At 35.0% G+C, this 27,188-nt stretch overlaps 1 protein-coding gene across 2 annotated transcripts in view; it reads left to right on the forward strand.

The window, feature by feature from the left end:
* The window catches only part of FBXL17 (F-box and leucine rich repeat protein 17), a 274,595-nt gene that overhangs the window by 125,522 nt on the left and 121,885 nt on the right, over window positions 1-27,188 (forward strand). The window contains exon 7 of one of the 2 annotated variants that reach the window (XM_085566318.1): window positions 11,413-11,462. The exons of the other annotated variant lie outside the window; for it this stretch is intronic. Within the exon in view, the coding sequence (XP_085422444.1) occupies window positions 11,413-11,419 (7 nt within the window). The 3' untranslated portion in view covers window positions 11,420-11,462. Of the gene's footprint in view, window positions 1-11,412; window positions 11,463-27,188 lie in introns of those variants that run through there. 2 annotated transcript variants of the gene reach the window in all.

A 27,188-nucleotide genomic window follows, 5' to 3' on the forward strand; every position in this document is an offset into this window, starting at 1 on the left:
TCTTCATGCTTTTTATAATTGGAATTCATATGTCTTGGTAAATTCTTCCTCTACTGTTCCCATGCTGCTCTCCCAGTGAAGATCAGCACTGGTAGAGGTCAAAATAAGACCCATCAGTGCAACTTATAAATGGCTCAAGCACAGCAAGAAGTGTTTTGCAGAGCTACCATACAGTTCATCATTTTTATGTGACATTTGCCCTGAATTATGTCTTTCCAGGAATACATACAACACATATACACCAAAAAAAAACCAAAAACCAAGCAATTATGCCCTAAGGTGCCTTCCCATATTCACAGTTTCTTTGGAAACAAGAGAGAGATTTCTTCATTGATATATAGTTCATTGCACCAAATATTTTTATGCTTACTTAGGAAATTGTGTGGTGTCCGTACCTTCCCAAAGCTGTGGTTTTGACTCATGCTACTCTTGTATTAGCTGCAGGGTATGAGCTTTCCTGTCATCTTTTCTGCATTTTTAATTGACCTTTTGACATCTCATGTTATGATGGCTTTTCTTATGCTTATCCTGTTGCTGCTCACATCTTTTCTCTCCTGCCTCACAACACTAGTGTTTTTTGCTACTTTTCTTTTAAATTAGGTGCATGGAGATGCCCTATAAAGTTCTCTGCTGTTATGTTAACCTCAGAGGTTTCTGCTCTTTGGATATTTCATGGCTGTTTAGTGTTTTGAGATGAAGAGATTTTGTTGAATAGTAATTTAAATAAGCTTCTCTAGTTTGATCAACATTCACATACTGGAATCAGGGTTTTGTTTGTATACTTTACTGCAATTTTTCACACAAAGAATTCTTCCCTTGTCTAATGTTCTCTTTATCTTTCTCCATGGCACTCGTCTTCAAACCACATTCTGTAACTTCTACAATTAAAAAATAGTACAGCTCTGTCCTCTTTGCTTAATCTTTTTTTATTGTTCCACTCAATCACCTGTATCGCTGTATGTTTTCTATTACTTGCTTTTTGGGAAAAGTCACCAGGGTATCTTGATGTTGCAGATCTTCTAACCATTGATAGCTGTCCCAGTGGTGCTAACTTGGTCAGTTGCATAGTGAGTATGGGGCATGATCAGGTTTCTGTTTAGGTTGCATTAGTGTTCTTGTGAATTTGACGAACCTCTTCCAGCAAACCTGAACTTAGACATTTGGAAAGAGGAATTAGCAAATATGGTTAAAAGTACTGATTGTTAGTGGCTAGTACAGAGGAAATTTATATTAGTCCACACAATACTGACTAGTATTTTAGGATATATTTATGACTTTGTTGGTTCATTTGTTTGTGACTTTGACCAAATTATATGAAAAAATGATCATCCATGTGCATGGGCACCTGATTCTTTTCACTGTCTTGCTAGTCAGACTACTTAAACAGGCATGATAGACATTTTGGTGCTTTTGGGGACTGTGTATCATTTCATAGATCTAACACTATCTTAAAATTTCTCAACAAATTTGATGAAGGCTGTGTGGTAACTTTGATCACTTGAAAAAGCTATGCATGGAAAAAGCAGTGTTGGAATCTTAGTTTTCTTTAAAGGATTTCTTAAAGAGTTACAGTACCTAATTTAACTTGAGTGAGTAATGTTCTTGTCAGAACAGTCATGGCCCAAGCTTTGTGTAAGCTACAACAATGTAATGCTTGTTTAGATTGCCAGTACCACAACTGAGTCCCATTCTTTGAAGTCTTGCTTCTAGAATGAGTGAAGGCTGTGTGTTAGTTGGAAACTCACTGAACTTCTTCATTTTCAGGTCTGAATGCCTGCTTCTCACAGTGCGGTAGCATTATTGCTAGTTTTGAAAAAAATTGCTACTTATTCCATAATTCTGAGTTTTTCAACCAAAGTCAGTCTCTATGCTTGGTTAATCTTGAGAAACAAGAAGAATGGTAGAGCCTGGAATTCTGCAGGTTGACTAAATTGTTACAAAATATTCTATTCTAGTAATCTTTTTCAGTATGTGCTAAGTTAAAACACAGGACAAAAGGTATCATCTTCTCTACTAGTAAAAATGGACTACTCCAAAGCAATATTGATCAAAACTGTGGAGAGTCATTAAAGGGAGGAGTAGCAACTCAATGGATGTAGTCTTTCTTTTGGCACAGGTGACTAAACGCACTAATTGGAATAGGTAATTTCCTTCACCAAAGGAAATCAAATACTCTGATTAAATTTTTCTTTCGACTCTTTGACAAAGGCTTATTTACTTCAAAATTTATCAGCTTCTGTGATGTTATCCCACTCTGGTTTTTTTTTTTTGGAAATTGGGTTGTGCCTCAAGTTGCATATATTGGAAAACAAAAGGCTTGCATGTCTGTGGTTGTCAGGCAGTCTTGTAATGCATGATAGGTTTTGCTACTAGCTATTAAAATTCTTCCAGCTCATGTTTTTTCCAGCATCAGATGGCAACATCTCTGTGGTGTTCCACTGAAAACTGATAAATTTCACATGGATCAATACCTAAGTGGATTCTAACTGGTCACAAATCTGGTTCACAGTTAAAGTATTTATCACACAGCAAATATCACATGATAGATGTTATGTAAAGGAAAATAAGTCCTGCCTTCCTATTTCTTTTTATGAGTAAGTGTATTCTTTCAAAATAGCTTTTAGTTTTATAATAAAGAAGAATATAATCAATCCAGGAAAACTCTTGTAAGTTATCAGAAAGGAAATATTTTCTTTTAAAACATATTAATTAAACATGGATGCAGCAGTTATTTGATTATACATTTTGTGTAAATAATCTTGCTATGTTTTGTCCCTTAAATAATATATACTGGAAAAGTGTTTTTTCTGAATATATAACTTCATATTCTGAAGCCTGTTGCTGGAATCATCATCAGCTGCGTACTAAAGTGTCTCCCTGTTGCTTCTTTTAAAAAGTGATACAAGAAGTCAACATCTCATTAAATTTTAAAAGTGCATTGGAATAAAATGGTACTATGGAACTTATGACTTTCAGCTGTTCTTTTTAAAAGACTTCTGTTCCATGTGAAATTTTATGAGGGAGGTCAACCATCAGAATATTTTTCTTTTTTTTTCTTTAGAGCAAGTTATGTTTAGGTGACAAACTAATATCAGTGCTAGCCCTTTAAATTATCCATTTATTTTGCAGTTCTTCTGTTTTTATAATAAAGCAGGGACAAAGCTAGTTTGGCTGTAAATGTCCAGCATTTTTGAGCTGCATATCAGCAAATCTTTCTGGAAATTTTCTACTACATGTTGCCACAAAAAATGTTAGAGAGAAACACCAGATTTTGCTAAGGCAAATTTATTTCTATTTTACTATTTCAATGTACTGCAAAACATTAAGTCCTGCTGGCTTCACTGAAGCCTACATGAATTTAAAGGACTTTTGGGAAGTCCTTTAATCTGGACATTGCAGAATGATTAACTGGAACTCCATGTATGCTTTAAATACTTTTTCAGCATAGAGGGATTTTAAACAGATGCCATGTTTGGCAAAACAGTCCCCTTATTCCTCTTCACTCCATAATCTGAGTTTGATTCTGTCATTAATTGATCATCTATAGTGAAACTTGCATGCAAAGCAGAAAAGGAACATGTTTGTTGATAACTGCAGTTTCCAATATATAATTTCTCTTTATGTCTTCTTTCTGTGTCTGATACTGTGAAAAGAAGCAAATAAGAAAAGCAAAGCTTGTTGGATAAATTTGGAATGGTGGCTAAAGAAAATTGAGACCTATGTGCATTTTTGATTTTTTTCAGCCACTGAACAGAGGCAATTATCCCACTGTGCTCAGTGTTGCTGAGGCCTCACCTGAAGCACTGAGAGTGGTTCTGGGCCTCACACTTTAGGAAGGATGTGAAGGCTCTGGGATGCACCCAGAACTGGTGGAAGGGCTCTAAGGGCTGTCCAGTGCATCTGGAAAGTCTGGATTTGTCAGTTTTGGAGAAAAGGAGGCTGAGGAGTGACCTCACTGCTCTCTGCAGCTTCCTGGGGAGGTGAAGTGGAGAGAGAGGTGCTGTTCTCCTTCATGGGATTTCATCATCCAGAGCATTAGTGAAGATGTGAAACAAGACACAGTATTGGCCCATGGAGTACACTGTTAGTGGAATTCGTGCCAATTACTGTCACTCCCTGGACATGGTGTTTCTGTCACTTTTCAGTCCATTCCACTGTCTGCTCATCTAGCCTGTGCTTCACCAGCCTCTCTATTGAGGATCCTACAGAAGGTATTGTTGAAAGCCTTAGAGAAGTCAAGGCTAGACAATATCTGCTGCTTTCTCCTCATCTACCAAGCCAGTCATTTCTTCATAGACAGTGATAATCTTGGTCAAGCATGACTTTCCCCTGATGAATCTATGCTAACTGTGCTTGATGATCTTTCTGTCCTTCCTATGCCTGCTAGTGGTTTCCAGAATTAGCTGATGCATTGCCTTCTCATGGATTAAGGTGAGGCTGACCAGCCTGCAGCTCCCTGGTTCACCTCTCCTATCCTTCTATGAGATAGTGACATTTGCTTTTCCTTAGTTCTTAGACATTTCTCACTGTTGCTATGATTGTTGAGAAGTTACTGAGAGTGACTTTAGAGTTCTGTTTGCCAGCTTCCTGAGTACTAAGTGTGTCCTACTACATTGAGAGTCAATGCCCCTATATTTAGTTGTGTTTAGTTTGTTTTCATACTTTTAAGAAGCTTCAACCATAGGTACGTCTTCTTTGCTCCAGACATTTCCTCTGGTCTCCCAGAGCTGGGATTCATCAAGGCCTCCTCATGGAAACTGAGCAGCAGACATCATTCAGTAACTAATCCTCTTTCATGTTCTGTGTCCTCTGCTTGATACAGCAGAAGGCTTAAATATTTTTTACCCTTTCTTTTGTTTTCTATGTACTTAGAGAAATCCTTTCCATTGTCTTTGACATCCTTGGCTGGAATCAACTCCATTTTGGCTTTGACTTTCCTAACCTCATCCCTGGATGATTGAGCAATGCTTCTGTATTCTTCCCATATTATCTGTTCCTGTCTCCATTTTTTTGTATATTTTCTTTTTATGTCTGTTTTGCCAAGAGCTGTTGTTCCTATTTATCTAGTAGAAAAGATCTATGCAGAATTCCTGATTTTCCTCTGCTACATAAAGAATCTTAAACACTTACCAGAGAATATTTAAACAAGCATTCTTTATTCCATTTCTTTGCAAGATGAAAGAGTATTCCACTTTCAGGAGGAATACTAGGAGCCAATACCTTTGTCTGCTGCATGAAGTGTTGAACTTCCTGAGATTGATATATTGAAATTTTATATAAATGTCTGTGTGTATGATACATCTTTGTTTAGTGTGGGACTCGTATTTTATGTTCTCAGGTATCTCCACTTATTTTAATAGATCATAAGAAGTTGTGTGGGAGCTTGTTTGAAATGTATAATGGTATCAGAAAACTTTATAGTTTTTCCTTTGAAGACTTTTCTATTTTTCTCCATAGCTGGACAAAATGTTTAGTCTCCCAGGTCAACAACTTTCAGGAGTATGTAACCATTTTACAGAAAGTGAGCATGAAGGGTAATAGTGTCTTATTTTTGAGAGCTCGACTCTTATTCATAGTGAGAAGTCCTTTAAAAAAATGTTTAACCCCTTCACAGGCATTCATTTTCTCTAGAGATATATGTGGGAATTTAGCTTGGATGGTTTTGGCTATTCTTTTATTGTTGTTTATGCATTTCTCCATTCCATACAAACAGTTCAATGAATAAGAGGGTTTAGGCTTTTTTTGTTTTACTGTTTCTTTTTTTCTCCCTCAAGATATCAACCAAAATAATAGACTTCTGTAGCTGGAACATTTTCTTCAATGATCTACACCTGTGGGAAAGGAGTATTTATGGTTTTTAAAAATGATGATCTTTCTAAAGCTGTATTGGTGAGATTTTCTGTTGTCAGCAAGTGGAATATTGTTTTCATTTCTTTGTCTTTTAAATACTGTTCAGGGAGTTATGTAGAACATAATTGATACATGCAAAAATTTTATATTCCTTAGTGTGCCACAGTTATGTGGAATAGATGAGACTAGGCAAGATACTTTCCTTTGAGAATGATAGAAATTAGTTCCTGAATGTTTAGACTTCCTAAACATTTTTTGCAGTTTATTTTCATACCAAGCCACTTATTTAGCCAAGATGTTGTTACAGAATATTTTTTTTAGGACAGAAAAGACACTTTCAGTTGTTTTGTTAATACAGTTTTAACACAATCTGTATTTATGTATGCTATTTTACTTACAAAATTCTAAAGGTGTTTTGGGACAAGTGACACCATGCAATAATTCCTTGCCCACTGAGTGCATTGATGTTTACCACATAAAGATCTTACAGTTCTGCTAACAAACCATAAACTCTTACATTGCCTCACAATTGTTTTCAGTAGATGATCTGCTTAAGGGCAATAATATATAGCAAATGTAGGGAGCATATGATGCCTCTTCTTAAAGCATTTAGGCTTTGTAACAAAAGCCATTAGTTTACTCCATTGTCAGGAAGTATGTAAACGTTTGGAAGTTTGTGAAGAGAAAAGAAAACATGATTATCAATGACCAGAACTGTTTGCCCATTCTAAGATAATGTTCTTAGGTACTTGAATTATTTGCACACGTGTGCAAGACTGTAAGTGGATTGGTTTGTCTGTGTACAAAGTCTGTGATTCCCTGCATAATATCAGAGTCCCTGAGTTGCAGAGGAACCTTTTCCTGGTTTAGGGCAAATTTGGGAGAAAATCTGCGGAAGGAGCCCCCAGAAAACAAACCCCCATGGCCCCTCCCCCCACCTAGTTTGGGAAGAATTTCTTCGGGGAGAACTGGGAAAAAACCTTTATAAACCTTGTTTATTTAACAAGCAAAGCACTCCCCAGCACAAAAAACAAACAAACGAAAAACGAAAAAAACCAACACCGGATGACAAAACTCTTTCACCACTCTGAAGAGATGACAAATTCAGAAAGTCTCTCCTGGTCACTCTTGTTATCTGTCCCTCCAGCACTGGGAATGGCTGCTGCAGGCCACAGCGTGCAAACTCCTGGTGTTTTCCAGGTGCCAGTCTGGAGCAGGTTCGAATGGTTCCAAGAAAAAGGAAAGAAAGTCTAGGGAAAATTCACACTGCCTAGTTAAACTAACTAACATGCAAAAAGCAAAAGAAAACCAAGCACAAGCAGGAGCAAGACCAAAGGCCAAAAGCAGAAGCAGCGGTATGTACTGCACCATCTGTGTCCAGCAGACCTTGGGGGAGTGAGCGGGCTGATAACAAAACAAAACTTGGCTTTTCAGAGCCAGTCTTGACAGCACAGAACATAATATCCAGCATAAACAGGACAGACAACTGGGGATACAAGCACCATAATGTCACTGTAGGACAAACTTATATGCCAATGAGTTCAGTGTCTTGTAGGTGCATCAGAGTGATAGTCTACTTTCAAATGCTCCATTCAAGGGCAAAGAAATCATAAGGAGTTCTAAGGCAAGTTTAGCTGAGCCCTGTGCTGTGAAGTGTGGAGAATGGAGTCTATGGTATTGGGTTTTTGTGGTTTTTCCTTTAGTAATGTGTTGTCACATGTATGACCCATTGCAAAGAGAATCAATATGACACCCTGGCAAGACTGAAGTATCCAGAATAGAATGTCAATACACTAAAAGCGCATTTATAAAGTCTAGGACAACTGAAAGAAAATAATATAAGGTAGAAAAGATTTAATGGGTACCCACAGTATTAAGTACAAACCTTGTACTGTCACACAAGTAGAAAGACTTGGATCTGTATAGTTGCCCTATTACTGTAAGTATTTTTCTCACATTGAGCTGAGATTATATAGATAAGGAACTTTGATATTAATGAAGAAGAAACAAAATAATAAACTTTTACATACAAAATCAGAAACAGACACTCTTTCTAAGAGGAGGAGAGAATAAGTAAGCATCTTTTATTAAGTCAGACCTTATTGTACCGTATTGCAAAATGATTAATCAGGGCTTTTGCCTCTCCTTCTTTGAACGTCCCATTTTTTGAATATTTTAGAGTAGCAAATAATATTATACATGAGACTACTTAAGTTTAAAGTTCTAGGTGTCATGTATTCACTTTGGAATTCTAGTTTGGGCAAAGTACTCTGTATCAGCTAAGGAGGTAGGTGGTTCAAAACTAATAGAATGAACAGAACTAGGTGAAAGAATTAAAATATAGAATGCACTAAATTAGTATTTTATGTAGTTAATACTTTATTGAGAATGCTTTGCAGAGGTAAAGCATAATGAATTAATAGGTGTGGTTTACATTCACAATGTCAACTTTAATATTCTAGAAGTTAGGTGGAGTTAAAGCACTGAATTTTCTCGTATTGAGCTAGTACTGAAAATTGCACCCAAAATATATTTTGTTCTCTTCTACATTTTCTACTAAGTTTAATGATGAAGATGATTATGGATTTTTAATTTGCAGGAGTTATAATTGCCTCCACTTTCCGTGCCAGACGTGAATTCTTAAGTTTGTTTTTTACCCCATACTGGAAATTAGATGTAAAAAGCAATTACTTTATTTGTTTATTTATGATCAGTTTTCAGTTACAGTGGTTATTCTGGTCTCCTGTAATGCACTGCCATGTCATATTAAAGGGGTTTAAACTCATTTCAGTAGAACATTTCCTAATCAGCAAAACAAGCAAGCCTCAATGTAAATGCAGTAACTTAAAGTTCTTAATTCAATATTTTGTTGAAAAAGGATGAACTTCACCATTCTGTTTCCCTGATTTCACCACCTAACAACCGTAGATCAATGTAGGACCATATTTTTGTAAATCTACAATGAGGAAGTGTTCCTACTTATACTTTCTATTATTTGACCCATGATTTTTCAGTTTATGTCTATATTTCTTTATTGCTTTTTTGCAATTTCAGCCACTTCCTAGCTAGTATCTTCTGATCAATTTTTAAGCTCCTTTTACTCTTCCCACAGCCTTTATTTTTCTCATGAAGGCTGTGCTTTCAGTTGCTTTCAGACTTGGTGAACTCAGTAAAAATCACAGAAGATCCAGGCTGTCTAATTTATAGCTCTGATACAGCTGTGTATTGGCCATTTGTTAGTATTGTTTTTTAAAATTTCTTATCTTTTACACAACCAGTGTATATATAAAAATATTTTTAAAATATTTCTGTCATACTTAAGCATATGTTAAAAATGGTAGAATCTTGAATCTAACAGCTTTCTTTCATTTTACAGCCATAAAATAATTTTCTTGCCTTATTTTCATCAGTCAAACAAGTAGTGATGTGTGTCCTTGAAGAACAGTGAAATTCAGTTATGAGAAATGATGATTAACTTTTAATTTTCATACATTTTCATACTTAATTTATGATGATTTTTAAATCAAATCAATCATACAGAAATTAATGCAATGATATAACTCATTTGTTTTTCACTAACTAGTGGAAAGTACCTTTAAAGTAAACAGATTTTGAAAGCTGAAATGCCACAAAATATTTAAAGGACATAATAAATAAATTGATAAGCAATTATACTGTTCCTAAGAGGTGGGATAGGCAAAAATTAATAAATTTGTAATTACGTCATGAAGTGCTGGCCCTTCTGTTAGATTTATCATTTAGTATTTGCTGCAGTGAGAATGATTAGAAAATTAATTAACTGATCTTCACATTTGGCATTAGTTTCTGGAAATTGTTGTATTTACTATTCAATGTAATTCTTAATGGAAAAGCAAAATATAGCTTTGATTGAAACATTAGTTAATAGGCATGAGTGATTAAATAAGATATTCTGTAATAACAATACATCTTAAATATTTGTGTAACACTGTTTCAAATTTAGGGTCATTGGTTTTGTATCACTGCATAAAGTATGTTTTTTTGGGTATTTTGGGTTTTCATATACTGAGATTATGTAGCTTTTCTTAGGTGAGCTCAGTATATTTTTGCCAAGGCTGTTTATTGGGAAATATTTAATGTATTTTAAAAATATATAATGAACTCTGAATTGAAATTTATATCTGTTCAGTTTTGAAGTAGCTACAGGCAGATTTTTTTTTTCTTTTCAATGAACAGTTCTTGTTTTTAAAAAGAATTTTAAAATAGAAATTTGGAACAATGTTTGTTTTAAGAGTAAGTCCAACGTGTTAGCATAGATTTAAGGAAACTTCTGAATAGTTTTTAGTCAAATATATGAACAAGTAAAGACTTCAGAATTTTTAGTGCTCAAATATATGCATTTTAGATGTAGTTCAAATGATGTAGTATTCTGAGAAAGAAGTTGAATGATAAGGTGATTTTGTTGTAACTTAGTGCTACAATTTGTTGTGGAAGGCACTCTAATGCTACTACATTAGCTCAAATTTTCAAGTTTTTATTTTCATTTATGTGTGTTAATTGCTTAAGACAAGTAATTGAAATTATTTTTTAAATCCTTTAGGATTTAATCAATAATGAAAGACATAATGACTTCTATTTTTCACTTTAGCCAGTTGAAAACTAAGCAGCTCCTTAATTAGGTTTAGTCCCTTAAGCTTTTTGGGTTTTTTCTTTTCATCTGAAAACCAGTGTTTGAACATAATTGTTTATATGTATAAATTTTCCAGTTCCTTCTAGTGCAAAACAGGTCATTGTATAAGAAATGTTACTGAAGTTCTAGCAGTTTTTGCTACTCAAATGATTCTGTTGAAAATGGAAAACCTTCAGATTAGTGATTGTTTGAGCTTGCTTTTGTTGTCAAAGCTGGAAACATAGTGTGTAAATTGTCACCTGACTGCATATGCACTATAAGAAAAGTCTCTATTCTAATAAATAATTGGATTAGAATAATTTTAGAACTATTAAACTGTTAGACAAAAAAGTTTCAGTTTCATTTTTCTGTTTTCATTTTGAGGGGAAAAATCATGTCCTTCTTTGACATATGCAGTTTCTGTGTTTTCTCTTAATTTTGACCCTCTAGCAGGCAGCACCTCTTGAGCCAGTATCATTAATTAAACCTGTTGCTTGACTCTTGATTCTACCTTTCTTAATCATAGAAGTTGTGTTTCATTTTAAAATGCAAGAAAACGATGTCTGTGTTTTTTGTTCCATCAGAATCAGCTTCTTTGTGCCTATTCTGCCTGTGTTACTCATGCATGTGATTTTGGGAGTGAGGGCAGGAGGCAGTAGACTGTGGTAATGCTATTGAGACATCAATGAGCTGCCTTGTAACCACAAGCCTAACAGAGCTCTGAGTGCAGATCAGGGACTCTGGTGTGAGCAGCAATGTAAAAAAAATATTTTTAACTTCATTTTTAGATTCAGAGGCTAATCTTAGGGGAGAAGGTGATAGCCTATAATTCAAACAATAAGATACAAATCATGGCCACTGTATAAACATTTATTTTGCCTGCAAATTAATTCAATGCCACTTGTTCTTCACAGGGCATGAAGATTCATCCAGGAAACCTAACAGTATTCACATTACACATATTCAAATACTAAATAAGGTGTGCCATGTTCTGTTCTCTTTTTCATTTTCTAATAGATGTATGAGATTCAGTTATACCAATTTGACGGTTCGTTTGCGCTATGTTTACTCACTAGAAGTACTGAGTAATGAAAACTAACATGTTGCTTATTTGTAAATAATGAGGTTTGTTTTTTTTTTTTTGGCGTCTTCAAATGTGACACAGAACAATAATCTCACTGCCCTTTTCTCAAGGAGTATCCTAAAAGACTACAAAATTAAGCAAAGTCATAAGGAAGGGTAGGAGTAATAAATAGCAACTTCCAATATAGTTTTTCTTACTGTGTGTTCTGATATATTTTTCTATAATTGGATCAAATATGTTTGTTAATATAAAAATGGAAGCATTATTAATTAGCTGAAAGCTGATTACTTGAAAGTTAAGAAGCCCATAATATCATATATGAATTTCTGCCTTTATCTATTCACATGTGCTTATCCTTATCCTCTAATGAATGAATTTTGTTTATGAAATTAGTGCTTTCTGAGTTCTGTGCAACTTAGTGCTTGTTTTAAACAGTGGGTTAATTAAGCATACCGTTTTTCTTTCATAGTGCATTTGCATATAGCCCAAATTTGAACATATACATTAAGATGTAACTGTTGTAAATGTAATGAAACTTCTCTTTCTGAAAGCAGAACTAGCGAATCTGTTTTTTCAGTCATAACACTGGATAATTGTAGAATTCTTTCATCTTTGTCTGTCATGCCTTTTTTCAAGGGAATGGATAAAATCAAAAATTGAGTTGAGATGTTGTCATTAGCAGATCTTTTACATAAAGTATTATAAAATAGTATGTAGATTTCTGATCTGGAGTTTCAAGCATTGAATCCTCTTTCCCATTTCTGATTTAGAGAATGTCCAGAATCCAATCCATAAGACAGAGTACCTGTAGTTACATTTCAGAGGCCTTTCCAGAAATGGGATGCTGAAGATTTGTGGCTTTGAATTGAGATAAAGTATGGAGGTTTCAGGTTGACAGTTTTAGGTATCCCAAACTTATAGAAACCACTTAGCTTACTCAAATTTACCTTAGGTCTCTTCTAATTTTTCAAATCTTACACTTGAGAACAATCAAATCTGAATGTTCTAAGCACCAGATGAACTGATTTTAATAAGGACATCTTCAAACCCCACCTGAATTATATGTGTTTAAAGCTGTAAAAGTAATTTTTAGATTTAGACTAAAATGAATAATTTTGGTGAAAATCTGAATGTTTGGACATTCCAAATAATTGGTAAGATATGTTGCTATTTTTTAAATTCAGTTGTAAGCAGACTCAATTAATTTCTAGTTTACCTATGGCACTTAGGTCCATTTCTGGAGTTTCTATCTGATAAATGTAACTTCAAAACTTACAGGTTAGTCACACTGCTGTTCGGGGCACTGTGTGGGATCTTTATTATCCCATTTCTCCAGGAAGTAACCCAGAAATAATCTGGTGTGCACTTTGAGGCTGAGCTGAGAATCTGTCAGTGTGGGTGTTAACCTATATCCCTTTCAAATGCCAGGAATATGTTTCTGAAAGAAAAAGAGAAGGAAATTGTCAGTCTTCTTTAGATCACACAAAACTGTGTACTTTCTAATGTTTACTTATGTTCTGTTTGCTTTCAATTTTTCCAGATACCATATGGGTTTTCATTTCCTTTCTGTACTTTAGGGCGAGTTAAATGTTAATTTATTTTCAAATTCAGTAATTATTTCTCCACTTTCTGCTGGATGCATCTGAAGTTCAAGAGAAAATTAGCTTCATGTAATTCAGAAGTCATTTTGTAATTCAGAAGAATTAACTAGGAACAATACTATATTTAACTATATTGTCTACATTTGATAATAGAATCTAATACAGAAATATATGGAGTGCTATTAAAGTGGTTTGAATTCTGTAGTAAAAATAGAATTTGTAATTTTAAAAAAGTAATCTGCAGTACATTTATTTGCTGAATACCTCTGAATTTGCAGTCAGACTTCTAATTTACGTCAGATTAAATTTGAAGAACCTGCCATCTAACTAAATTCTGCTGTATGAGAGGCGTATGAAGGAGAAGTGATTATCTAAGGTTGTGAAAACTGATCTGACTTTAATTTCTAGAATTCTTCCTGAACATTCTGTTACCCCCTGAACTTAATAATTTAACAGTGTAAGAGATAATTGAGAAAAACAGTCAGGTAATGAATGTAGTCCTTTTACTGTGCATTTCAAATAGGACTCACTATTGTGTTCAGCGATTCTGCAGTCATAGGATTCTTCGTGGAAAGTGTCAGTCTTTCTGCACAGCTTCCTAAATCATAGAAAAGATACTGAATTTATCTAAAGAAACAAATCATTACTATGCATAACTGTTGAACTCTGGGCTAAGATCATGATGGGAGGAATTCAAATTTAAAAGATACAGTAATACATCTTCATAAAATAAATACAAATTTAGAAAATGTACATGGTTTGTGCTCTCTGGAGCATTACTGAGGCATGGAAGTCATACAGAGACATTTATATTGTTGCATGCCTCAAGTATTTTTCAGTTGCATAGGAAATGTTGCTGGACTTTGTTGCTTTGAGAGAAACTATAATTCCCTTGCTATGCTAGCTGTGTAAATTCTTACAGTTGAATAATTTACTTATCCAGAAATGAAGAATTTGTGTTTATGGTTTTTTTTCCATACTGAATTTAAGGTTTTTTACATACTGAAAAATACTGGTCACATTTAAAGCATTTTGCATGATTAGACTGCCTTCTAAAGTCCACCTTTCAGATCTCAAATTTTCTTAATTCTTGCTATGAACTTCATTTCAGTGAATAAGCTTGTCACTCACGCTTATTATAGTGTCCCTATTTTATAATAGATGAAGTAATAATAATAGGAGAGATCTGTGAAGGTAAAGAGCTGTGAAGAAATTGTAACCTACCAGAAATTATTCTGACACGTTTAATTGCAGTCAAGCAAAATTAGCAGTGTTCAATCAGTGCAACTAATATTTTGGGGGCAGGAGGTGAATTTAAACTGAAGACATTCTTCTTGGTCACACAAAGTGACATTTTTTAATTGGCTTTAAATATTATATTATTTACTTATTTGTGAACAAAAAAAATTACTGTAAATCTGTAGGGGATTTCTTTTTATTTTGAAAGCAAAGCATGTTTGTCTAAAAGTGAGTGAATGATTTTTACAGTGTTTTGGAATCATAAATTTATAAATAGCATTTGCAGAGTTTAAACTCAGTTTAAAGTATTGTGGAGTTTAAAAAAGATAGTTGGTTGCACTGTAATAAAAAAAAGTAGTCTCAGTGGTGGCAATCCATGTATGTCATGGAAGAATGTCTGCCTGACATCTTCAACTAAGAAAGAAGAAGAATCCTTTATGTGAAATTTTTCTTTTCATAAAATAACTTTAGAAGTGTTACTGATACCACTGCATTTTATTCATATTTTTCTAACCATCTACCAAGTTTTTAATTTTTCAAGCTTTGTAGAAGATTCAAACTATCACCAATGAGTATAGAATTCCTTTTTTACTGAAATATTTCTAGATGTACTTTTAACTTGTTTATGCAGGGTACATGTCTGCTAGTGAATAGTTACAGATTGGCGGTACAATACTGTAAATTGCTTACAAAACCATGAAGTATTTCTTCTATTTTACTCACCATTTCTAGTAAACGGGCTGCCTATATGATTGTTTAAAAGTTATGCTAGCATACTGAGTCTTTTGTGCATTCCACTTCATCTAATAATCTCTTCTTTGTTACTGAGCACAAATGGAAATGGAAATGCTAATTTTAGGAGTATTGTGTGTTGCCCAGTGATTCTGATTTCATGTTTATTTAAATTACAGCAAACAATTCAGCTGCGTTAGCGCACAGAGCATTTCAATTACATATAAAATAGAATGAAATATAAGAGGGTGGATTGCTTTTTCCATGCTTCCTGCTGTTCTTCAGTGTGACTTCTCTGTGCCCTGTGATGTTCAAAATTGAGACATCCTCAGAATTTAGGATTTGAAAGCTTGTTGAACATTATTTCAGAATGTTTGTCCTTTTGGGTTGCAGGTCTCTCTGTATAGTCTTTTACTAATCAAAATGCAGGAAAGTTACAGTACTTGTAAAAAGCTGTGAAAATAATCCTGAAAGAAGTGTAAAGTTTTTAGGTTTTTCTCTTAAATTATTAAGGGGGGTAGCATGTACTTTTAGTTATTTAAGAATATGTAGCAGTGAAAGTTGTGTTTGTGGCTTTTAGCTAAGTTGCAAGGCATGTTTTGCTTTCAGACTCAAAGAAAATACTTTTTGCCACCTTATATTAGTGTGTTCTATTTGTATCTTTTTTATTGTGTGAAAAGAACAGCTGGCATGCTTTTTACTTTGTTATAGAACAGGGTTGCAATTCTAAGAAACAACACAAGCCTTTTGCACTTGAGTTATTTAGATCACATTTCTTTAAAATATAAGTCAAAAATAACTGTGAAGTGACTATCAGGAAAAGTCAGCTGTTAATGACTTTAGCTGTAGTTAAAGGTAGCAGTTAGCTGTCTATACTTATTTTTTCCTTTGACATACGTTTTTTAAATATTATTAGAATCATAGGATCATTTAGCTTGAAAAAGACCTTCAAGATCACTGAATCCAGCTGTGAAGTCCTTCACTAAGCCATGTCCACAAGTGCCACATCTGTATGTCTTTTGAATACCCTGTGTAGCCCGTCCCAATGCCCAACTAACCTTTCCCATGAAGAAATTTTCCCTAATACCCCATCTGAACCTCTCCTGATGCAACTTGGTGTGATTTCCTCTTGTACTGTCACTTGTTCTCATCCTGTCTGGAAGCAGAGCCTGACCCCTACCTGCCTACAACCTCCTGTCATAGAGTTGTAGAGATGCTAAGGTCCTCCCCAAGCCTCCTTTTCTCCAGTCTGAGCACCCCCAGCTCCCTCAGCTGCCTCCTATCAGACTTGTGCTCCAGACTCTTCCCTAGCTCCATTCCCTTCTCTGGACACACTCCAGCCCTTCAATGTCTTTCCTGCACTGAGGGGCCCAGAACTGGACACAGGATGCAAAATGTGACCTCACCAGTGCCGTGACAGGGGGACAGTCACTGCCCTGCTCCTGCCAGCCACAGGATGCCCTTGTGCTTCTTGGCCACCTGGGCACAGCTGGCTCATGTTCAGCTGCTGCTGACCAGCACCCCCAGGTCCTTTTTGCCAGGCATCTTTCCAGCCTCTTGGCCCAAGCCTGTAGTGCTGTGTGGGTTTGTACATGTGTGTTACCATTTTTATTCCTGTAAAGTGCTGCAAGGTAACAATTACTCTACTGGGAATCAGAAAAAAAAAATAATCAAACTTTAAAAGACTCAGTTTGTCAGTACACTTCAAGAACTGGAACACAGCTTTTAACGTAATTAAATTTTCAGGCTTTCTTTTTAAGAAACATTTTTTTCTTCAAATGTCAGTGCAATTTATTTTAGATCATTAAATATGCTCATAACTTCTGTTTTATTGCATATTTTGCAAAAAGATCAAATCATCCATCTTTATTCATAGAGGAAACACAGTTAAGGACTCCTAAAAGTGTCTTTGATTTCAAGATAGAGCAAGGGATTCCCATCTTGTTTTCATGAAAAAACAGCATATCTTAGCTGAGCCTCAGTATGGGATACAGAAGATCTATCTCTTCCTTTCCAGAATAAATTAAAGTTCTGAAAAAGATTTAGAGTATGGAGGGCAATATTTTATCACTGTATTCCTGTAGAGAAACTGTAGAATGTAGAGACAATCTGTGTGATGTATAGAGAAATATTTTTTATAATTATTTTTACTGAGTCTGTCTGCTTTGTGTCTTTTGACCATGTACAGATGAGTGACAGAAGGCTTACTTAGTGAGCAGAAGAAATACCATCACATACCATGTTTTAAGGAGTAGTAGCAAAGACTGACCAGAAGTCAAGAAGGTTTCAATACCAATACTTATTAATTTGATTGAAAATATATAAAGGGACATGTAAGGGACATGTAAAGGTATAATCCATTGTATAAGCCTTCTATGATGTTACTTAAAAATATAATCTTATTTCTCTGTTAAAAAAATGTCATAGCAAGTGGTGAGATTGCAAGCTTAGTCACACTTATTAATTATGTTAAATTTTTATTTTTAATTAGAGTGGTTCTTTTGAGACTAAATCTTTTACCATTAGGCTTTTTGAAACTTATGAGATAAAAAGCAAGAGTTTTTTCAGAATATCATTTACATGATTTTAATTAATGATTATAATCTCCATGGTCATTTTTGAAAAAGAGCACTTAATCCCTTAACCAGTTTTCATGATTTGCATTTTGCAAAAACATGTAAGCCCTGCAGGCTTATTATCTCTGATTTTTTCCAAACTAAACTTATTTTTAGAGAACAGTATTTTGTTTCTACCCCAAGTCCCATTTCCTATCATAACACCTGTTTTTCATGCAGAGTGGACTGATTGGTAGAAAAGTAAAGTTTGCTTCCTTTTGCCAAGACGGAACATAGCCCTTGGCAAGGTTACCTTTGAAAACAGTTTTTCATGCAGACACCGTTTATAAGCACTATTGCTGTTTCCAAGATCCTCTGACTAATGAAGGATCGGTGCAATAGTGTATTCTTTCTCGTTGCTGGCGGCACCTATATGTAGCATTTCTTCTGAGAAAAAGCACTCTACTGTTTCAAACAGAAGCTAGAAGTTTAACCTTCTAGGAGGAAGGTCAGTGTTAGTTTTTATTGATAGCACATGAAAGATAAACTATACAGCAAGCTAAAACTCTTTAAAATACAGAGTTTTTTTCAAATGTTTTTTAACAAAAATTAGTTCTAAAACTTTCATGTTTGCAAAGTTACTTCTTTGAATCTCAAAGCAGGATTATACTTAGTTTTCCATATTGATGATTTGGGGGAACCGATTCCTAACTAGGAGGGATTAGCATATAGACTGAATTTAAAGGTCAGAACTTCAGGTGCTTACTTTCAGATGATTTTTTTTTTCTGTTTCACACTTAATGGAAAAATGTGTAGCAAAAAAGATCAAGTATTGCTCTTAGTATCAATTGCATTTAGAAACCCATTAAAATTCCATTTTTTTCAAATGTGTGGAGCAAATAATCTTTTCTGTGACAAAGAATAAATTTTCAGGTATCTTCAGCTCAGATTTTTAAATAAAATCTTGTGGTAAAACTTACTTTAAATGGATAGGCAATAATCTACTTAGAAGCCAAGAATTTATAATGTAAAATTTGAATTAAATATTGTGTCTCACAGCTATAGTAATATAAAGTATATATTCTAGCAACAAGCAAGGAAATCAAAACAAAGTGAGGTAAATTACTTCAGGTAATCCAATAGCTACTCTGATAGCTAATGAAACTTGCAGAAAGTTCTTGGAGAACTTCCTTTATATTGTCATTCTTAGCAAATTGTAGCAAGTCATATGCATCACTTATGATGAGGTTAGTAGTGAACTTAGCAGCAGCACTAACAATGATTAAAATTTGCTTCATATTAAGAGCAACTGAACACTTATTTTTTAACTGTGTTTTCCCTGGCAGTTAACTAATTTCCAGGAAAAACCTCTGTGTCTTGTGTCTCAGACTGGACTTGTAGGCATCTTCTTTCTCTGTTTATGTGATAGCCCTCTATGTCAGATAAAAGATTTTTTGTTTGTTTTCTTTGTACTAAGTATTTATGTCTGTACTTCATCTTGAAAGAATTTATTTTTATTGTAATAATGTCTATTTTTTTTAATAGCAAATACATTTTTAAATTAAGCAAATAATCTCTGGCAGCATCTTAGCTTTAAACAACAACTTTGTATAGGTTCAAAGTAAATGCAACCCTTATTAAGGAGCTGCTGGATGCTGTTTTTTGATTCTAGTTTGTCATTTGTTCTTTCAAAGCAAGAAGCATCTCCTTTCCTGGTTAAAACCTTTTCCTGATTTAAAAAATCCTGTTTAAAACTGCTATATAGCAAGTTCATGGGCTGTTGTATTTAGTACTTCATTGAACCATGCTCATTGGTTTGAAACTGTTTCTTCTTCATAAACTTGGCACGTACATGCCTCTAAGATGGTTTGGGCTGTGATAGAGTTAATTTTTTTCCCAGCAGCTCTTTTGGGGCTATGATTTCTGCAACATTCAATGATTAGAATTTTTGCTGAAGACAATGCTGATGTTATGGGGTTTGGTGTTTTAATTATTGCTGAGTACTTCCATAGAGTGAAGCCCTTTTTTTCTTCTCATGTTTGCAGCACAAATCCTAAGCATAGCATAGCACCCTGATACTTACTATGAAGAAAATTAACTCTATCACAGCCAAAAACAGCACACAGAGTTAAGTGTGTCTGAAGTAATTCTGAAGCTTTCTTTGTGTGCTCATAATGATCTTTCAAATGAAATTGACATGGCTTTGGACTAGTACAGTAATTAGCTCATCATTTCAGTTTTTTTTCAGATAGAATTTACTACATACTTTCAAAACCAATACATTTCCTTGCTTTCTCAGTGGTGCAGCAGACATTAAGTGCTTGTTTACAGTGAGGCATATATATCCTATTATGTGTATAAAAATAAACTGTTGAATCTTGAGCTCAGTATCAGTATCTTGGCTTTCGATTTTAATTGGATGTTTACTCTTTAGGCATAAGGCCAAAAAGAGCAACACCACAGGAACTACACTGTTTCTTGAGCAAAGTTAATTAGTCTTTCTTGAGTTCTCCTAAGTCACTTCTGAGTAGTTGTTGTGTATATTGGAACCATGTCTACAGTGGTGATAAGCAAGGTAGCAATCATTATCGTGTAACATAATCTATACGACATATTTAATAATTCTCCAACTTTAATGCTATAACCAGTTAAATGAGTTGATTCTGTAGTTCCAGTTAATGAATTAGCTATTAAATGCTGTCACCAAATGTTTATGGTGGTAGTTTTATATTTTCTGTAAGTTACTCCTATTGAGTACACTACAGAAGTTTTTGTCAGTCTGAAATGCCAAATCTACCTTAAAGATATTTCCTACCAACCCTATATAACAAAAGTGTGTGCTATCCTCACAGAGGAATAGCAGAATGATAGTCTTTTGGGAACTGTATATTTTGTTGCTCTAGTACTATTCAGAAATCTTTATGACTTTGTCATTTCCTCACTAGAAACTTGAGGCATGAACATCTCGGGTTCAAACAGAAACTAGTTTGCCAATGATTTAACAAACTTTAGAGAGATTGGGTCTATAACCACTGAAATCACTCAAGTAGTAACTCAGCTGATGAGAAATTCCTTTTGTAAGATTGGTCCTTGGAAAATCAGTGTTTTTTTTATTTACAAATCACTTATTGATGCTTCTCTGAGCATTCAAAAGTCCTAGCTTTTGCAGTTTCTTTACATTATGCTGAAGATGTATGCATGAACTCATAGTCTTTCCACTATTCACTTGCTTGTCTAGGGACCTTATTCAATCCTAACACAACTGAAAAATACAAACAGCAGAAAAAATGGTAATTAGTTCCTTATTTTACAGTTCAAAATATAGAAGTAACACTTGTAGCACTTTCTTATTTTACATATTTTAAACTTTTCTGAATGCTTTTTTTACATGCTACATTTTATAAACAAGGCAGACAGATAAAATGAAGCTTACAATGTTCAGGTAAATTCTGAATTTAGTACAGAATCATGAAAAGTCTATGTCACGGTTGTCTGTGGGAATCCTACACTTGTCTTCATAGGGTGACCTTACAAGACTTTGTAGAATGACATGTCTCACTACCACAGGTTTGCAGGTAGATTTCATGGCTTAGCATCACACCACTATGCTTCAGCACTTCTTCACAGCATTTCTTCAGCCCACTGCAGTTGTACTTTGGGATTAAAAAAAGTGAAGCATATCCTAATGCACTCTGTACAGCACCACTGATAGATCTTATTGTGTTGCTTCTTCAGAGCCTATTAAGAACAGTCCAGTCAGTGTTTTCTTCCTGCAGCTATTTTTGACTTGAATTGATGATAAAATCTGAGGGACAGGATCAGAGGCAAACTCAAAAAGATACAGCAGTCAATCAGAAGACAGCAGCTGAGGCCTCTGGGCTGCAGGAACTTGGGACCTGCAGCTGCAGTTGATGAGCAGGCAATAATAAGTGTGAAGTTAATGCAAGTACTGGATATTTTGCACCAGATAGCTGCTTATCAGGGAGTAAAAAGAAAGGTGAAAATAGATTTTGGAGAAGTAACAAAATTGTGTGACTGGCTTTTTGGCACTGACCTCTATCTAGAGAATTTTTGTAAAGGCAAATTCAGACCGTGGGGTTGGAAGGACTAGGGAGCTCAGGTTAATGCTCCTGTGGTGAGTTCCTTGCTAAAAAGGTCAGGTGGAATGAACAGTGGGAGTCATTCAGTTAGCTGGTCTGTGTTCACTTGTGTCTCTGCCTAAATGCAGTGAGGCATTCTGCTGGTCTGTTAACTCTGCATGAGAACCTTGCCCACCTGTCATTTTTGACTTATGATTTGAATAGCTCTAAAATAATCCTACATAATAATAATCTAGATGGTCATTCAAAATACTGTCATCCAAAAAAGACATGGAAGTACATAAAATAATATTGCCATTTGAATTTCTGTTATAGAAAAAAAAAAAAAAACTGGCTACAGTATTTTCTCTGCTATTTTATGCCTTAGTTATATTACTTTCCACTTGTCTGCCTCACATTTTTCCTTTAAATTCTCCTATCACTCCTCTTCTCCTTCCTTGACCTTATGCAAGAATAATGTGAGTAGTTAAAAAAATCAAAAGCAACATACCAAAAAAACCCACAAAACCACAATCATGGAGGTGCTTCTATATGTTCCCTGATTTTCCCAGCAAACTGCAGGTTGTGGAAGTGTTTTACAAATGTCAAGTGATGGATGTCAAACTACTGAAACCTCTTCAGAAGCAGCATAATATTCCATACTCTGTGACATCTTACAGATTATGGCAGTGGTCACTATCCAGAGGTTTTCAGAGCCAGTTGCATGTAGATTGTCACAAAGCCATAGAAAACGAAGTTTGAAGTTCATCTCTAGTTGAAGGTATGCCATTGTATCTGGTTATTTAAAAATACCTTCCTGTAGATTTAATCTTATTTTATACAATTTATTGGAATTATTTTCTCACCAGTGGAAAGTTTATGTTAACATTATCTGCATATTTCTTGCTGTAGCTGAAGACCATCTCACCACTGATGAGGAGCAAGATTTCTTGTAGAGAGATTTTGTCCATCATCCAGGTCACTCCTTTGTAATTGCTGTAATTGAGTTAACCATCTGGTCATAGGTGAAGTTTAGTGAGTCAGAAGTCAGAAGGGCATTTAATTTTTGTCTTTCAGAATCACATATTGACAGATTTACTTAGCAGTAGAATGATACAGCAATATTTTCTCAGGTTTTCTTGTAACTACTGAGTATACCTTTTGCATAATTGTATTGTTCTTTGTCCCTTGCTGGTTTTGTTTCAGGTTGTGCTTGGTCCTTTCTGATTTTATCCCTAAATTCTCTGTCCATTATGCTATCACATTTGATACAGTATCAATTTCTTTTAAATCAGTTCTGAGTTTAAGAGCATGAAGAGTTTTGCTTTGTCTGCAACAGATTTTTCTTGCCATTCTTCCTCATTCTGTTAATTTTTGTTTCACTAGAATTTTGTTTTCCTAATGACTGGAAAATAAGAAGGAAAAAAAGAGAAGAGTACTGAGTTCAAAACTTGGATTCTAGCAAATTCAAAATGACTTTGATTTGAACTTTTATTTTAAGATCACTTTCATGAGTTGACTTCAACTTTATATTCTCAGCCCTCTACTTAAAACATGTCTTAAAAAACCTCAGTTCCAGTTGCCTGCTTTGTCAATAATAGGTGCAAGCACATTACAAAGCCTTTGGGAATTGCCTGTTGTCTTCTGCAGTTGACTGAAGTATCAGATCAACTAATTCAAATCATGCTTCTCATAAAAAGCCTGATTCATGATGTTGTTCTTCAGCAGATTCTGCCAATGAAATACAAAGTTCTAGCTCAGTCTTGATTCGGTATTTCAGATGGTTCCAACTGAATAGTGTTCATGTTACCTTGTTTGTGGTTTGTTTGTTTGCTTTTTTATTTTTCCATAAAGTTAGGTGTTTTTAGAAGTTGAAAATTATTTTTCTAGCTCATACATCAGAAAGTTATATTCAGGACAAAAATAACATTTATGTCCACAGTTACTACCATAATTTACACCTTTTAAAACCCACATGAGATACAGCATGAGAATATACCACAACTTACTGCACAGAAAATCCTAATCACTGCTATCTGTACTGGGCACTGGTGAGGCTTTGAATTGTGTGTGCAGTTCTGGGACACTCACCACAAGAAGACACTGAGGGGCTGGAACATGGCTGGAGAGGGTCAGCAGAGCTGGGAAAGGATCTGGAGCATAGGTTTGATGAGGAGCAGCTGAGGGAGCTGTGGGGGGCAAAGCCTGGAGAAAAGGAGGCTCAGGGGTGACCTTGTCATCTCTACAATTACTTGAGGGGAAGGTGTAGTCAGGTTAGACTCTTCTCTCAGCTAACAAGTGACAGACAAGGGGAAATGGTCTCAACTTGAGGTAGAGGATGCTTAGGTTGGATATTGGGTAAAAGTTCTTCATGGGAAGGTTTGGTTGGGCATTGGAACAGGCTGCATAGAGCAGTGGTGGAGTCACCATCTCTGGAGGGATTTAAAGATACACAGATGTGGCATATGGAGCATAGATTAGTAGTGGATTTGGCAGTGTTGGGTTAGTGGTTGGCCTTGATCATTAAGTATGTTTTCCAACCTAAGTGAATCTATGTTCTCTAAAATCAGCAACCAGTAGCCTGATTTGGTGTGATGACAACCTTAAATAACTAAGAATGGGGCATTTTATTCAAGTTAGCAGAAAGTTTTTGGTGGGGCTGATCTCTCTAATGGAATCTATGTGAAATAATTATAAATAACTGTGAAAGATGGCCCTAATATTATGAAAATACATCTAGAAAGCTCCTTTGATTCCAGCATTATTAAAGTGTCATAAATTTACATTTCTTCAAGAAAGTCATTATTCATCTTTAACATAGCATGTGTTAATGCATTTTCTTTTTTATGTAAAAGTAAATATTGTAATTTTTATTTTATTTCATGTAAAATTAAATATTGTAAACCTCCTAAATAATAAAAGAAGTATTTTTTTTCAGTTAAGAGATTGTAGATAACTAGTTTTTTCCCTGCAGTTGATTCATAGCAAATGTTCTATGCATTTCTCAGACTAGCATGTGCACTCACTGATTGTTTTACTGGGGTTCTATGAAAATGGCTAAACTAAAATTCTCATACTAGATAATCTGTATTTAGTTGCTTTGAGAAGTAAAATGCTGTTGGATCTTAATTTTAGAATACCTATATAGAAGAAAATTCCACCTCAATCTTACAATAACACTTTTTGAAAAATGTGCTTATTTATGGGAGTTTCTTTTTCTTATATACCCAGATAGCAATCAGTTTTTCTTTAAGTGGAAATTGTTAGCTATTGAAAGGTTTCTGCCATTAGATAATATAGGATTGTAACAAGTGGGTGACATTCTATTTGAATTTAGTGGCCCTTAATGTTATGAAAAGGATATCTTCAGGATGCTTTACATATATCAAAGCATGGAATTAAATTATAAATGAAACAAAACCACTATGAGCATCTTAGTCACACAGTAAAACTGATCTGTCCAACAAACCAGTCAATATAGCTGAACAATGGTACAGTAAGTGATTTCTAACTAAGTTATGCATGTGTTTCAAACAATAACTCAGTTATAGCATTTGTTTTCTTCTGTGCTGTTATTTAAAATAATGCAAGTTCTATCTTGTTAAACTTGGTGAAATTAAGAATTAGAGATTACAGAGACTGGATTGTAAAAATTAGTTTAATGGAAGATTTCAGCTGTTTTGGGATTCAAAGACACTGTGAAGGATTAAAAGTGTGTCTTTGTATTTAAACAGTATATATACTTGTTTATTTGTGTAAAAGCAGAAATTTGAAACTATTTAGTAGACTGCCTATACTTCAACATATTTTTACCAACCTTCTTTCTGAGGGAACCTTTTGTCTATTAATGAGAGCATCCCTGCCAGAGAAATTGACACCCAGGCAGACAGTTTAGCAGGATCACTGGTGGGGCAGGAGGGAATGTTACAGGGCTGTACAGCAGTGCTGTAACCTGTGTGGACAAGCTCGTGCTGCTGCAGGTGCAGAATAGGGCTCCATCCTGCAGCAGTCATGGTGCAGCATCCTGGGACCTTCCTCAGGTGCTTGTGGCACAGCAAGGTGCCAGAGGGTGACTGGCACAGTGACACCACACTGCCATGCTCAGGGTACAAGGGAGAGGCTACTGGGGATGAACACTTGTGGCTGGTGACATTTCCACACAGCACTCAACAAGGATAGCGAGTTTTACCTGGAGATGGAAGTGTGTCGTTACTCTTTTCTTTCTCAAAAACATGTTTGCTTATCTTCAAAGCAGATACAGTCTTTTCATACTATTACTTTATGCTGCTTTTATCTTTATTATTAGCCTTAAAGAGCATGCAAAGGTCAGGTATTTGACCTATGGAGCATAAAATTTAAATAGTGAATTTGATAGATTGGATAAAATATACAGAAGAACAGCAGGGCACAGAGTAACTCAAATAATTTCAATGTACTAGGTAATGCCAGTGTTACCTAGTGTAACAATGTGTATGTTCTTGTGAGGAGGCAAAACGTGCTTCAGCCAGGCTGTGAGAATTTATATTGAGATTATAATAGAGACCATCAAGTTCAGTGAAGTTGTTAGGGAGGAACAGAGGGATCCCAAGGAGCTGTCAGCATGAACAGGTATATTGGTCCTCCAGTCACCTCTAGGTGTACCAGCCTTCCCTTTACCAGGGCTCCAAAGCTTTTTTGGCAGTCCTGCCCTCTCTTGCTCCACTTTGTAATGAGTTTCCCCTAATAGCTTCTGCCTGTGAGAAACCAACCCAAGTCAGTGTCTTCCTTCTATCCCTCCTTAAAGCTTCAAGGGATAAATCCTTGCCTTGAAGGGAATGCACACTAAAGCTCTTACTGGTTTGTAGTGTTCATGCAACAGAACTAGCAAGAAACAGACAATTAAAAAAAAAAGCTTTTGAAAGTTATAGTAAATGAGGGGATAGAGAGCAGAATGACTGTGTTTGTTGTTATTGAGTACCATAGCTACTCAGCAATAAACACAATTATGGAAGTCCTAATGTGATATTAACTAAGTTGTTTCATTTATTTTGTGTTCAGAAGCCCCTTTCAGAGACATTGTCTTCAGACTTTTAAACATTCATATACAGTGCAGATGAAGAGAAGAATAAATATGAAAATAATTTATTTCTGTGTTTTTTAAATTTATAGGGCTTGTGGTATCCCTGGGTATGGGTATTCCCATACCACCATGTCTAGGACTATCATACTGGTATATAAATAAAAAGAAAAATAGAATAATACCATCTTCTCTGATTGAAGGTAATGTTACCCCAAAGATTGTGCATATTTTTCAGATATGCACACGAGTTAAATTTACATTTGATGTTGAATGTGTTTCTGCAAAACAATAAAATCCTGATTTTTACTCTGGTTACCCTGGGCTTGACTTTTCATCCCTGC

The sequence above is a fragment of the Lonchura striata genome, chromosome Z (genome assembly GCF_050655825.1).
Source record: "Lonchura striata isolate lonStrDom1 chromosome Z, ASM5065582v1, whole genome shotgun sequence".
Classification (NCBI taxonomy): Eukaryota; Metazoa; Chordata; class Aves; order Passeriformes; family Estrildidae; genus Lonchura; species Lonchura striata.